General features: G+C 36.6%; 1 protein-coding gene across 2 annotated transcripts in view; it reads left to right on the top strand.

The window, feature by feature from the left end:
• Positions 1 to 13,872, top strand: part of G3BP1 (G3BP stress granule assembly factor 1) — a 27,876-nt gene extending 14,004 nt beyond the window's left edge. For both annotated transcript variants that reach the window (XM_031672782.2, XM_072954243.1), the window contains exons 2-12: positions 317 to 429; positions 2,519 to 2,600; positions 3,087 to 3,260; positions 5,383 to 5,473; positions 6,419 to 6,512; positions 7,795 to 7,996; positions 9,203 to 9,304; positions 9,534 to 9,645; positions 9,878 to 10,006; positions 10,389 to 10,498; positions 13,083 to 13,872. In XM_031672782.2, the coding sequence (XP_031528642.1) occupies positions 335 to 429; positions 2,519 to 2,600; positions 3,087 to 3,260; positions 5,383 to 5,473; positions 6,419 to 6,512; positions 7,795 to 7,996; positions 9,203 to 9,304; positions 9,534 to 9,645; positions 9,878 to 10,006; positions 10,389 to 10,498; positions 13,083 to 13,289 (1,398 nt within the window). In that variant the 5' untranslated portion in view covers positions 317 to 334 and the 3' untranslated portion in view covers positions 13,290 to 13,872. The remainder of the gene's footprint in view (positions 1 to 316; positions 430 to 2,518; positions 2,601 to 3,086; positions 3,261 to 5,382; positions 5,474 to 6,418; positions 6,513 to 7,794; positions 7,997 to 9,202; positions 9,305 to 9,533; positions 9,646 to 9,877; positions 10,007 to 10,388; positions 10,499 to 13,082) is intronic.

Raw genomic sequence — 13,872 nt, 5'->3', positions numbered from 1 at the left:
TGTGTACTTTTGAGGTTCTTATATTCAGCTTAAGAAAATTGAATATTGGTAATAATGATGGACTAATTCTTTGTAGTGACTTTTTCCTCTAGCTTTCATCTGATTGCAGTAAATTTGAATGTCTAAAATCTCACTGATGTATGTGGGTTTTGTTTGTTCTAATAACTGTTTATTCCTTTTAAAAACCAAGAATTGCTGGCATGATCTTTTTAGTTCATGAGGTGATTTTAGCTAAATGATTCAGTCTTCTGCCCTGCCACTTTTCCCCCTTGTACTGGATCTTTCAGATTGAACATATTTGACTATTTTCCCCCAGGTTGAATCGACCAAAGCAATGGTTATGGAGAAGCCTAGTCCCCTGCTGGTCGGGCGGGAATTTGTGAGACAGTATTACACACTGCTGAACCAGGCCCCAGACATGCTACACAGGTAAAACTTTTTGTTTCCTGGGCATCATCTAATTCTGTGTTTTATTATGTAGGTGCTTACACTTGAGATTCTTATTCATCATGCACCTTGTAGGATTGTTGCATTATAGTGTTTTGTACATAAGTACCAAAAAGTGATGACTGTTAAAATTATGTAATAATATTAAATAGAATGTACTGATGTTTAAAAACTGGACTGTTACCTATAAATTACCAGAAAAATAATGCCTGGAAATGTAACATGTTTATGCTTTTGTTTGTTTTTGCCGTTTTTTGTTTTGCTGTTCTGGTGAATCATAAATTTAGTAAGAATGCATTGAAGATATAAGACTGTTCTTGTAGTGACTTACTTTTGTGTTGGTATGCTTTAAAATATTGGGTATCTTTTTAGTGGAAATGATTTATGCTTGTAAATTAAAACAGATGTATGAAATAAACATGAAAGTCTTTAGTAAAACAGTGCTAACAGTTTTTCTGTGTATATGCCAATGTTTTTAATATACTATGTTTTAGCTTTTTTAGTTGAAAATCTAATCATCTTACAAAGGTAGTACACATACCACATTAATTATAGTATAATTTTAGTATTCAGGGTTTTTATTTTCCAGAGGTGTAGCTTATACTTAATCTCCTAATGATGAATATGTAAGTTGCTTCCATTAATTCCTCCTACAAACAATGCTGCATTATACAAAACTCTTGTCTATTTATGTGAACTTAAAATATTTCTTAGAAATTTCAAAATGTGTATTTGTCAGACCAGAACTATTTTTCCTCTGTACTCTGCTGATTGCATATTGTATACCACGTGACTATTAGGTGTAAAAGAATATTTATAAATTGTGTTGAGTCCTGACTCTGAAAATGTAAAATATCTCTTGTATTTTTTTTTAAGGCTTCACAATTTCTGAAACACTTAACCTTTTTACTCTTGATCTTTATAAAAACCTTTTAGTAAGGCATTGTAGGAGCGCTAACTTCATTTTACAGGTAAAGATATTAAGAGGTTCAAAATTTGGTATTCACACTTAGTAAAGTGATAGAATAAGTCTCAGCTTTTTTTCTTTTTCCCTTTTCGTTGTATTTTTTCTTAAAATTGTATTCTGTGCCCTTTGCAGTTAGACAAATTTGGAATTTAAAATGGAGCAGGAGATGAAAGAAACTAACCATATACATTAATGTATTTCTTGGTCAATATTGTTATTTTTTGATTCAAACAATCCTTTTTTCACATTTAATTTCTAAGGTACGATGAAAGGTGGCTTAGCCAGCAATGAACTGATTGGCTAACATGCAGCCTCTCAGTGACTTTAAAAGTTGTAAGGTAGATTTGAGACCTACATGGGCCCAGATCTGTCCCTTTTTGAGGGGCAGAGGAAAGTACAATCAGGATGCAGAATGACATGAATAAGCTTGTATGTGAAAACTTTTTCATCTGATCAAGAAATCCTAATAGTGGTTATCCCCTGAGTTAGGGCATTTTCCCTGTGTGTGTGATTAGGATAGGGTTGGCACTTTCCTAATTGAGTATTGTAATGAAGATGAAGTAGATGAGGATATAGATGAATTAAAGCTATGAAGAATTAAGTCTGAACATGTTGATGCATCAGCAGAAATTGTTGGAAAACTCCTCAGACCCATCTGTCTGCCTGAGTTACTGGGTTTTTAATGGGAATTCAACATATGTATTCTCAGATATAAAAGGACTCTCAAATCTGTGGAGAATATAGGTGTCCTCGTCTGTATCAAAACTGTCTGTTTTCACCTTGAGTGAAAGCAAGGGCTTGTATTTTAAGTGATCTTTCTGACATGAACTACCAAATCCTTCCCAACACAATTGTCCTGAGACCTGGAACTTGTGACTTGTGGGGGGAGGGGATAAATGTTCTGCTTCCTTGACCAAATTCATTCCCATTGTGCAAATTCTGTGACATGTAGGGGATGGATGTATGATTTGTATACAAAGATGAAAAGAGAAACACATTCCAGCCTCCAAGAACGTACCAGTGAGGCAGATGGGTACCAAACATGAACAGTAAATACTTGGTCTTAGGATACTTAAAGATGTCAAGTATCTTCTTGTTTTACAGATTTTATGGAAAGAACTCTTCTTATGTTCATGGGGGATTGGATTCAAATGGAAAGCCAGCAGATGCGGTCTATGGACAGAAAGTAAGCATAACAAGCTTTACGTAAGCTGTTAAGTAACTAGAACATAACCCATAAAACTGAAGTGGATACATGCTTAATAGAGTTATTGATATTTGAAGATCAAATCTATTTGAAGAAGATCAACTTCTGTTTGGAGATTTAGGTATTCAGTAACTATTTGATTTATGTGATAGTCATTGAAGAGCTTAGATTGTCATTTTTGTTCGTTTTGTATGATATATTTTGAAGTTTTTTTGTTAGGAAATAATTGGTTTTAGTATGGGGATCACCTGTTGTAAACATTTTTAGGTATATTAATTCAGGACAGTAATTTTAAAAGTCTCAAGGTGGCCACTGGGAATGTAGTGTACAAATTACAGTGGGGTCCATGTAGTTTGTAATTTGAATATGCGTAGGTAAATTCTCTATGCTTGTTGTCTTAGAAAGTTAGTTGTTCTTGAGGGCTGTGTAAATTTTGAGTCCTTACCTCTTGTCTTAATTCCTTAGGAAATCCATAGGAAAGTTATGTCACAAAACTTCACCAATTGCCACACTAAGATCCGCCACGTTGATGCTCATGCCACTCTGAATGACGGCGTGGTGGTCCAGGTGATGGGCTTGCTCTCTAATAACAACCAGGCTTTGAGGAGATTCATGCAGACTTTTGTCCTTGCTCCTGAGGTATGAACAAAGAAACAATGAACGGTTTGAAATTGTAAATTTACAGATAAGTTGAATAATAGTACTGTAGTAATTCCTACATATATCTGACCTAGAGCCACTGTCAACATTTGCCCACTCGTTTATAATTCTTTTTCTACTTACCTGTCATTTTTAATTCTAAACCTTTTGAGAAGTTGGAGATACGATACCTAGTTATCCTCAGATACTTAAGTGAGCATTTCCTAAGAGTAAGGAACTGCCTTCCATACCATAGTATAGTTACCAGGTTCAGGAAGTATTGATACAATACCATTATCCATCTGCAGTCCATATTTAAATTTTGGTAGTTGTCCCAATAATAATCTTTATAGTAATTTTTTTCCTCTTGTCCGAGATTCAGTCTAGGCTTACATGTTGTTCATAGCTGTGTTTTCTATTGAAGCTCCTTTAATCTGCTTTAATTCATTAATCTTGGTTTTCAAGGTGTTCACATGTTTAAAGAGGACACAAGTTTCTGTGTAGAATGGCTCAGTTTGAATTATCTGATACTTCCTTGTGGTTAGGTTTAGGTTATGTCTTTTGTACCTCATATTAGGCTCTTGATGTCATTTAGTCTATTACTAGTATTTTTACTTTCCTCATTAATAAGTAAATTGTGGGTCAGTCTTTGAGACTGTGCACGTACTCTGTTCTTCATCACACTTGTAGGCACTCTTCAGCATTCACTGATACTTGCCAGAATCAGCTGCTACTTTGATGGTTCTTTCATTCTATATTTATTAGTTGGCATTCTTTGTAAAGAACTTTGCCTTTTCTTCTATCTGTCATGGGGTCTTTGTTTATTTAATGGATTTAATGAATTACTAACTTTATATAGATGTCTCACATGTCCCAGATCTGCTAAGTGTGAGCTCCTTTGAGCTGGTTTCTGGTTTTTTTGGTTTTGGTTTTTTGTTTGTTTTTTTTTGCATGGAGAGGGTGAGAGGTGGGGAGCACTTGGTGGCACAAAATGCGTCAGGCTCATCTTGCACTCTCTGCTCCTGCCCCAACCCAAGGTCTGGGATTAGCTGTTTCTTCACGGAGCCCTGTTTTTTTAGTTATTATGTTTACCATGAAAGGGCAGAAGGTTTATGTTGCTCAGTTGCATTTGTAGTGTCTTCCTGGCTTGTCTAGACTGAACACAGTCAGGAAGCCTATCTGCATGAGGACGAGGAAGGGGCTCCATGAGGACTTACTGATTCAGTGTTTTCTCCAGCATTACCCTTAAGATAATTTTCTATTGAAGGATAGTAAGTCTAAAACCTCTATCACTTTCTGTTTGAATATAAAATAACTCAACTGTCAGTGTGAAAAATTACACGGAGTCATTTTAGTCAAGATTTTTAGAGGAAGACTTAGATTATCTGTAGTGTTAAAATTGTTGATGAACTTCTAAATATTCAAGTAATCATGGGATAATTGCTAATTCTAAGTTTACTTGTAGTTCTTTTTCCTTTAAAGAGGAAGATTCTAACATTACCTTAGTATAATACATTGTCACATAAACTGTCTCAGTTCTCAAAACTCTAAGGTATAAGTTGGTGTCTCATTCTATAGATGAAGAAAGTGCCTTAGAAATTGAATATCTGGTAAATGACATAGTTGGATTTAGACTTAGCTGTGTCTTGCACCTCCCACAGATTTAGGGAATTTTTGAATTTCTGCTGCAGTTGGTAATACGTATTTATTGTTGAAGAAATTATTCGAAGTGTGGGCTATGGCATCTTAAATATTTAGAGCTTTATCAACTTTTAGATATTCATCCGGTGGTATTTCAAGCAGTCTACTTGAATGTAGTTTTAACAGCCTTAGTAGAGCCGAGTTTTTTCAGCATTGGTCCTGTTAACGTTTTGGGCTGGATAATTTTTTGTGGTGGAGGTTGTCCTGTGTAATGTAGGATGTTTATAGCAGCATCCCTGCCCTCTACTCAGTAGTTGTCAGTTGTACTTCTGATGGGAAACCTAAAATTAAAATGTCTTCAGATATTGCCACATGTCTCCTGGACTGGGCAATACTGCCTTCACTTGGGAATCATGGTGTAGGGTGATTTGGCTTTTTAAAAGTCTGCCGAATAAATGAAACCGTTTTGTTGGCATTACAGGGCTCTGTTGCAAATAAGTTCTATGTTCACAATGATATCTTCAGATACCAAGATGAGGTCTTTGGTGGCTTTGTCACTGAGCCTCAGGAGGGTAAGTAACTTGTCTAAATTTTTTTTTTTGATGGCCTCAGGTTGACCTGAAGAGTATAGGTTTCTTGATTTTCATAATTCTCTCTGTTTTTCATTAGTAACTTCTGATTGTCAAGACATAGGAAGGCTTTGAGATTTTTAACCTACCTGAAGCTAACAGGTTAGCCTGGTTCACTGATACTGGTAGAAGACATAAAACTCCTAAGTCAGAAGTAGACAGGTTGTACTCACAGCAACAATAGTAACATTTTTTTTGCCAGTTTCCTTGGGACACTGAAGAAGTTACCTGATACCTGCGTTGCAATGTGGGGTGTATTATATTACAAGGATAGAACTGTAGGTTAAAGAAATGGAAATATTGTGATGGGCAGCAGCCATGCCTGCCTTTTGTTCTGGAGAGAGACACTTCTCGAGGCTGTTTGCTGTGTAAATGTTCTTAAAAGATAGTCTAGAACAAAGGGTAGCCATTGCCTCAACTGTAAGCTGTGCAGAAACACAAGAGACCCATGGAGAGATGTCTCTAAACATGTAAGAGTAATTAACGTTTTAGTGTTTTCTGTATGGCTGGGACAAGACTGAGTGCTTCCTGTTTATTGTGTTAATACAGCAGCTTTACGGATAAGTACTTTAGGTACTGTTGTTCCCATTTAATAAATTAAGGCATTGAGATGCACGGAATTTGCTAATGTAACATAGCTAGTTAGGTGGTAGAGCTGGGTTGCTGGCAATGTGACCTCAGACTATGTTTTTAACCCAAACACTACAGTAGCTTTATTTCTGTCCTTAAAACCCATGTCACAATTTTACCCAATTGACCTGTTCTCTTTACTTTTTTATGTATGTGTACTTTTCCTATTTCATTGCCTTTTTGATAGTGATGAGCATTGTGAAAGTATGTTTGTGAATAAGTAAGTACACATTACTTTAAATTTCTTTTCTCATTTAGAATCTGAAGAAGAAGTGGAAGAACCTGAAGAAAGACAGCAGACACCTGAGGTGGTACCTGATGATTCTGGAACTTTCTATGATCAAACTGTCAGGTGAGGAAAACTTTGTTCCTTTGTCCAGAGCTGCCTGAGCATTCAGGTTGTTTAGTCTTTGTCTTTGTTGCAGGGCAGCCATAATGCTCAGAAGTCTCAGAAAATAATGATAATTTCCCAGAAGAAAGATTTTGCTTTTGGTCTCTGAGCTAACATAAATATATAACTTGTTTAATGTAGATTGTACTCTGAGGACTACTTAAATAGTGTCCAGCAGTCACTTTGTGGTTTAGTTTTTTCTTGGCCATAAGTGGAAAAATAGATTTAGGATTTATCAAGTTTTTAACATACCAAGGCATTGCATTAAGTGCTTTGGGAGGACTATAACATGCACAAGGATTTAGGCAGAAACGGGCAGAAATTCAGACATGAGTTAAGTAGCAATAAAGAATTTTATTTATTAGCCCAGAAAACAAATGTGTGACTGTATGTTAAGGTGTTTTTTTCCTTTTTTTTTTTAAATCTGTAACCAGAACAGAAATGTTTGGTAGTAATGAAATGAATTATTTACTTGATGCCCAGGGTGAGTATTAGCATTCAGTGCTTAAAGGATACGTTCAGATGTATCCTTTAGTGATGGACTGAATACATTACTCACGTGGGTTGCTCCTTGAAAATGAAGATTTGTTGTCCTACTACAAACCTACCACATTAGAATTTCAGAGGGGAATACACTTAAAGCTTTAACAGACATTTCCTGTGACTTATGTGGAAGTTTAAGAACTATTCTGAGTCATCACTGATGTCTTTTTTTCTCCAAAATTCTGTGTATGTTTATTATAAGAGATTGTTTTGGTAGTGAAAACCCCGTAACATAAAATTTACCTTAACCATTTTTAAGTGTGCTTTATAGTAGTGTTAAGTATTTGCACACGATTGTGCAACAGATCACTAGAACTTATCATCTTGCAAAACTGAAACTGTACCTATTAAACAACTCCCCTTTTCCCGCCTCCCCACAGCCTATTAGAATTTTGTTATATGTCGTAGGTAAATTGTAATAGTTTGGGGATTCTAACGGAGAAACACTGGTTTGGTTCATTTTGATCTGTTTGATGCATTTGCTTAATCAGAATTTAGCAAGTCTGACTGCAGGTAAGATTGCTCATTGAGGGCTTTTTTAACAAGTTATCTTGTTTTAATACTCAGATACGGGATTCTTAGATCTTTTTTGGTGGGAGAGGGGCTAATTTTAGGTTCAGGTCTCTATAGTTAAATACTTAGGAATTTCTTGCTTAATCAGTGGAGGCAGAATGATATTTCTCAAATTTTACTGTGGCAGCAATGACTTAGAAGAACATTTAGAAGAACCTGTTGCTGAACCAGAGCCTGATCCTGAACCAGAACCAGAACAGGAACCTGTTTCTGAAGTCCAAGAGGAAAAGTCTGAGCCAGTGTTGGAAGAAAGCCCTCCTGAGGAGGCTCAGAAGAGCTCTTCTCCAGCACCTGCAGACGCAGCCCAGAGCGTGCAGGAGGACTTGAGAGTATGCAGTGTGTCTTCATTCTTACTCTATTTCCAGTCTATTTTTAAAAATCTCTTTTGTTGTTAGTTGACTTTTGTAGGTGCATTTTCATGTTGGTTGTTGAGGGAAATTTCTTACATACTGACCATGCCTCAGAAAGAAGTAAGATACATATTGCTTTATCAAATCAAAAGTAATTTTTTTCCCTCTTGTAAGGAAACTTTGAATACTTTTTAGACCAGTAATTTCAGGTGCTGTTTTATCACCATATCAACAAACCCCTCATCTTTTTAATATTTCCTCTTAGAAGTTGCAAATTATTATGTGCTTGTTATAAGAAACAAGTGATTGTGTTTTTAAAAACTAACATGATACAACAGATTTTTTTCATGCCCTTTTCTGTAAAATCCATTTGAGGATAACTTAATAGTGGAAGTGGAAACATTGTTGAAATATAACTACTTTTCTAGTTAGAATCTGTGATTTCAAAAGTTTGAAGCTTTTCAGTGACTCTCCCTGAATCACGTCAGGATGATGTCAGCGGTACTCTCAGAACCTTTTACATTTGATACTCCGTGAAGGAATGTTTTAGTGCCATATTTATGGGACCAGGGTTCTTTTAATGCCTTTTATTCCTGATGGTTAATTCACTTGCCATCGTTCTAAGTAGAGGAACTGTTGGTAAAGTAAATAGGGTTCTTGGTCTCTGGAAGCTTTCATAGGTGAGCAGGAAAGAGAAATAGTGAATTGACCTCAGCTAGCAGGTAGAAAGGTAAATTGTCTGGATTGAGATTCTATGACAGGTTAGGTGGCTTAATTATAGTATTCCTGGAGAGAGGTAATGATATCTTGGATTAGGGTCCTAGCATTGGAGATGGAGATAAGATCATTAAGAAGTAAATAACAGAATTTGGTGGTTTTGATATGGCTTGAAAACATATTCTAGATAATTCTAAAGTTGGTGTAATTGGGTCAGTGTTTATGCTATAGAGTTCAAGAGAATCAGAGGTTTTGGAAAGAGAAATTTTCTTTGCTGATACTTGATAACTAGTCTTCAGGGGTATTTGTACTAAATTTGAAAGTGGGGAGGAAGGAATGTCAAGTTACTTAAAAATTCCATCGGCCTATGAAAATATGTGTATATTATGTACAAGAAATCAAAAGCTAATAGCTTTCATGTTGTTTTGATAATGATATAATCAGCTAATGTTGTTGTGGTTCCCTTAGACCTTTTCTTGGGCATCTGTGACCAGTAAGAACCTTCCACCCAGTGGAGCTGTCCCAGTTACTGGGATACCACCTCATGTTGTTAAAGTCCCGGCTTCACAGGTGAGTTTCTGATGAAGTTCATATTAGGCAAATTTACTTGTATTTTCGTGTAACGTGGTTTCACAGTTACTTAGTGAAGGGTACAAGGTGGCTTTTATTTTATTTTATTTTTTTTTGTGACAGAATTGTCATTTTCTAGTGTAAGCATTACTGTTAGCTAGGAAACTTCACAAGAAAAAAACTAAACTTGCTTTGCTTTTACACAAAAGTTAATGTGTAAATTTTTTAGCCTCGTCCGGAGTCTAAGCCTGAGTCTCAGATTCCACCGCAGAGGCCTCAGAGGGATCAACGAGTTCGGGAACAGAGAATAAATGTTCCTCCCCAGAGGGGACCTAGACCAGGTGAGAGCTCAGAAGGATGGCTTCTCTAGTTTGGGGATGTTGAGGGTGAGAGCTTGTTGGAGGGCAGTTGATATTTGTGTACTTAGATTAAAAAATGTATATATGTGTCTATATAGTGGAACTGATGTAATTATCTGTATTGAGCATTAGAGAAAAAAGTATTGAATGGAGCAGTTACTGAGAGGTGTCTTGTTTCTCTTCCAATTCATTGCTGTTTTTGTTTCCTCTTCAGTCCGTGAGGCTGGTGAGCAAGGTGATGTTGAACCGCGAAGAATCGTGAGACACCCTGACAGTCACCAGCTTTTCATTGGCAACCTGCCTCATGAGGTGGACAAATCAGAGCTTAAAGATTTTTTTCAAAGTAGGTTATTGAGTTTTAAATGCCAAATTCATCTAATACAGAGCTGTCCAGTAGAAGTAGAAAATGAGCCACATAGGTAATTTTAAGTTTTCTAGTGACATTTTTAAAAGGTAAAAAGAAACTGAATAATTTAATATTTTATTTAATCTTGTGTATCTGAAACATCTCAACTTCTGGAAGCATGAGCTTTGTTGCCTGTGGCTGTGCTGAGTCTGAAGTCCGGGGTGAATTTTGTACCTGGGGCGCATCTTACTTTGGATTAGCCGCATTCAGGTTGTCTGTAGCCGCATGGGACTGACTGGTGGCTGTCATATTGGACAGTGTGCATGTAACGTTTAGATGGAATGTTCTGAGTTATTTGAGAATTGTGTTTCACTTGCAGATTATGGGAATGTGGTGGAGCTGCGCATTAACAGCGGCGGGAAGTTGCCCAATTTTGGATTTGTTGTGTTTGATGACTCGGAGCCTGTTCAGAAGGTCCTTAGCAACAGGGTAAGCGGCTTTTCATCTTGATTTTGTTAAGAATAAGAATGTATCTTTGCTCTTTTAATGTATTCATTCTTAAAAATTAAAATTATGTTTTATATATATAAAGTGCAATTTATTCCAGCATGTTGGGGTAATATTTCCCATCACTGCCTGGGAGTTTAAAAAAACAAAACTGCTGTCTTAAGTAACCGAGTTTTTGATGTTAAGAGTACTTTCTCTAATAATAGAGGGATTTGTACAATGACAGTTTTTTTTTGTACTAACACAATTACTGTGTACTTAAAAGGGCCTTTCCCTTCCCCCACATCTTTCGTTAGTTGAAAAACACTTTGTAGCAATAGTAGTAGAAGGGAAGAACAAAAGTGTAAGTACTGTTAATTTAGTGAGATGGATGTGGGATTTTTAAGACCTCACTTTTTTCAATTGAGGTGAAATTCACATAGCAAAATTAACTTTTTAAAATGTACAGTTCAGTGGCGTTTAATACAGATTGTTGTGCAACTATCACGTATCTAGTTGCAAAACATTTTCATCCATAGTAAGCCCCTTATCCTTAAAGCGGTCCCTTCCCATATCCTCTCCCCAGCCCTTGGCAACCACTAATCTGCTTTCAGTGTCTGCAAATTAAAACTACAGATGTTATTAACCATGTTATAGAAATGGTGTAGATCTTTATTTCCCGGAGACTCTCCAAAACCTCCAATGTTCCTCAGAGTGTTAATAGATATGCCACAATATTTAATGTTGTCATAACATTTGAGTGAGCCTTAATCTACAGATGTGCATTATGTATCAAACTGTTTGACCATTATCTTTGTGAAGCATCTCCTGCAAAACAGGAATGAGGAGATAATAGTGGGTTATCTCACCCAGGACAGAGTACTGAACCTAGAAAAGTTCAGTAGGCTTTGTGGATAAATCTACCATTGAGCTTGCAGTAGATCCAGAGACCACTTTTTGGTGCATCCTTGGATTTTATAGTCTTAGATGGGATGATATTCCCAATTGGCCAGACGAGGTCAGACCTGATAATTGGCTTCCTAGTTAATTATCCAGGATAGGGGTTTGTTTCATTTAATGCATGTGGGTAAGTCATGGCATCTTTATGCGTAAGAATTGTTGAGGTCAGGTTCCTCAGAGAGGGACTGTTGTAAGTATGCCTGGCACTTTTTTTCATTTAGATTGCTTCTGTCTTTGTGATACCTCCTCAGAGATGTCTTCAATAACTGCCTTTTAAATACTTCCATTCCTAACCTCTTATTTTTCAGACTTGAAATGATTTTATTTTTCCCATTTTATCTAGAACAGTGCTTCACATTAGTGTTGTGTGATTTATATAATGTGTATATAAAATACATGTGAATATTTGTTAAAATACGTATTTATAAATGTATACATTTAAGTAATTAGAATTAAAAATGTAATTTAGACTTGGAGCTCAAAAGAGGCTCCCTGGCTCCACCCCCACCACGTAAGCTTTTCCTCATGTATGCTTTCAGATTACTGATGTGGACTTTGGAAACCTCAAATGTAGCTTGCCTTTCCCTCATCCCACGGTATTGGTAGAAATCTACCGTACTCCCTTCAGTAATTTTTTATGAGCCCAGAAATAGCCCACATATGAGCAGTCGTGTTTGACGTGCTGTGTGGTGTTTGACATGCTGTGTGTGTGGCATAGTGGTCAGAGCTTACACTTCCCTGTCAGGACACCTTGGTTTACATTGCTCTTAAATCAGTCCCTAGCATTGTGACCCATGTGGTCTAAGTTACTTAACCTCCCTGGCCCATAGTTTGCTGGTCTCTATAAAATAGGTGTAATGATAGCTCTCAAGGGGTTGTTAATGAAGATTAAATGAGATAACAAATGTCAAGCATCTAGAACATTTGTGCATAGTAAGAACTGTTGAATCTTTATTTAAAAAAATACTTCAGTTAGAAAAGCAGTGAATGCCAGCATGGAGCATAAATCAAGTTCATTGGAACCTTGAGAACCCCCTTTGTTGTCTACTTTAGCTCTGTTGGTGAAAAAGAAGGCCTAAGACTTAGTGTGGGTGTATCTTCTTTTTCTTTGCTAAGATCTGATATGTTTATTATCTTAAGTATTTTTCAAGATTCTATTAAGTTAGATAGCATTTTGTTAAAGTTATATTTAGATGAAATTTGTGATGTTTTTGAAACATGTATGTACTTTGCATAAATATGCGCAGCACCATCATTCCACATTTGGTGATGATGGGATTTCATTCTAAGCCTCCAAATCCATGGAAAAGTTGGCAATTTTTATTTATATTATTCTATTTATATAATTCTATAGGAATATAAGATTTGCTTTAATAAATACAGTGAGAATAACTTATGCTGCTGTGTTGTTTAATTTGAGTTTTTTTTAAATAGGTTGCATACCTAACTGCATTTCTGTGTATCTGTTAATGGGAAAGTTATGTGTTCTGCGTTTGAGACAGAGATGGAACTGTGAAGATGTAGCTGATTTGTACGTTGCTGGTTCTTTAAAATAGCTTTGTTTCCTCTTTGATAGTCAGTAGTCCATAAGCCCTCTGTGTAAATCTGCTCACCTTGATTCTTACAGCCCATCATGTTCAGAGGTGAAGTCCGCCTGAATGTGGAAGAAAAGAAGACTAGAGCCGCCCGGGAAGGGGACCGTCGAGATAATCGCCTGCGGGGACCTGGAGGCCCTCGAGGTGGGCTGGGTGGTGGAATGAGAGGCCCGCCCCGTGGAGGCATGGTGCAGAAACCAGGATTTGGAGTGGGACGGGGCCTGGCTCCAAGGCAGTGAATTCCTCATCACTGATTTTCACACAGCAGTACAAATCCTAGCTCCTTCCAAATGGTGAATTTCTTCAGCCAACCTTTGGTATCTTGGAATATGATCCTGGTCTATTATAAACTGCTTAAGTTTGTACAATTTTACTTTTTGTGTTAAAATGGTGTGTGCTCCTTCCCGCCCTCCCTTCCCTCCTCACCTTTAAATCCTTCACTTCCAATTTTGTGGAATGATATTTTAGGAAAAACGGATTTTTAAAGAAGAAAAAAAAGACTGAATTTCCTTGCTTTATTTGCGCATACAGACTGAATTTTTTTTTTAACAGCCATTTCCCCAAAGGAATGTGTCTTGCTTATTACTGACATTTGGTATGTTTCATTCATTGGAATATTTCTTACTTATTTTCTACGTGTTTCAAAAGCCTGTGAGAATAACAGGATTTGATAAACATTTTGAAGGCAGAAAAAACCCAAATTATTTCTTCTTTGAGAGTCATGACTACCTTCTGGTGTGGAGCAATTGCCATTGGAAAAATTGACAATTTTGTTGATTCTCACTTGGTATGGTTAAAAACTGAATAAAAGGTATTAGTGGA

Source organism: Vicugna pacos, chromosome 3 (genome assembly GCF_048564905.1).
Source record: "Vicugna pacos chromosome 3, VicPac4, whole genome shotgun sequence".
Lineage (NCBI taxonomy): Eukaryota > Metazoa > Chordata > Mammalia > Artiodactyla > Camelidae > Vicugna > Vicugna pacos.
Note: the sequence above shows the minus strand (reverse complement) of the source record. Positions and strands in the feature narration are given on the sequence as shown.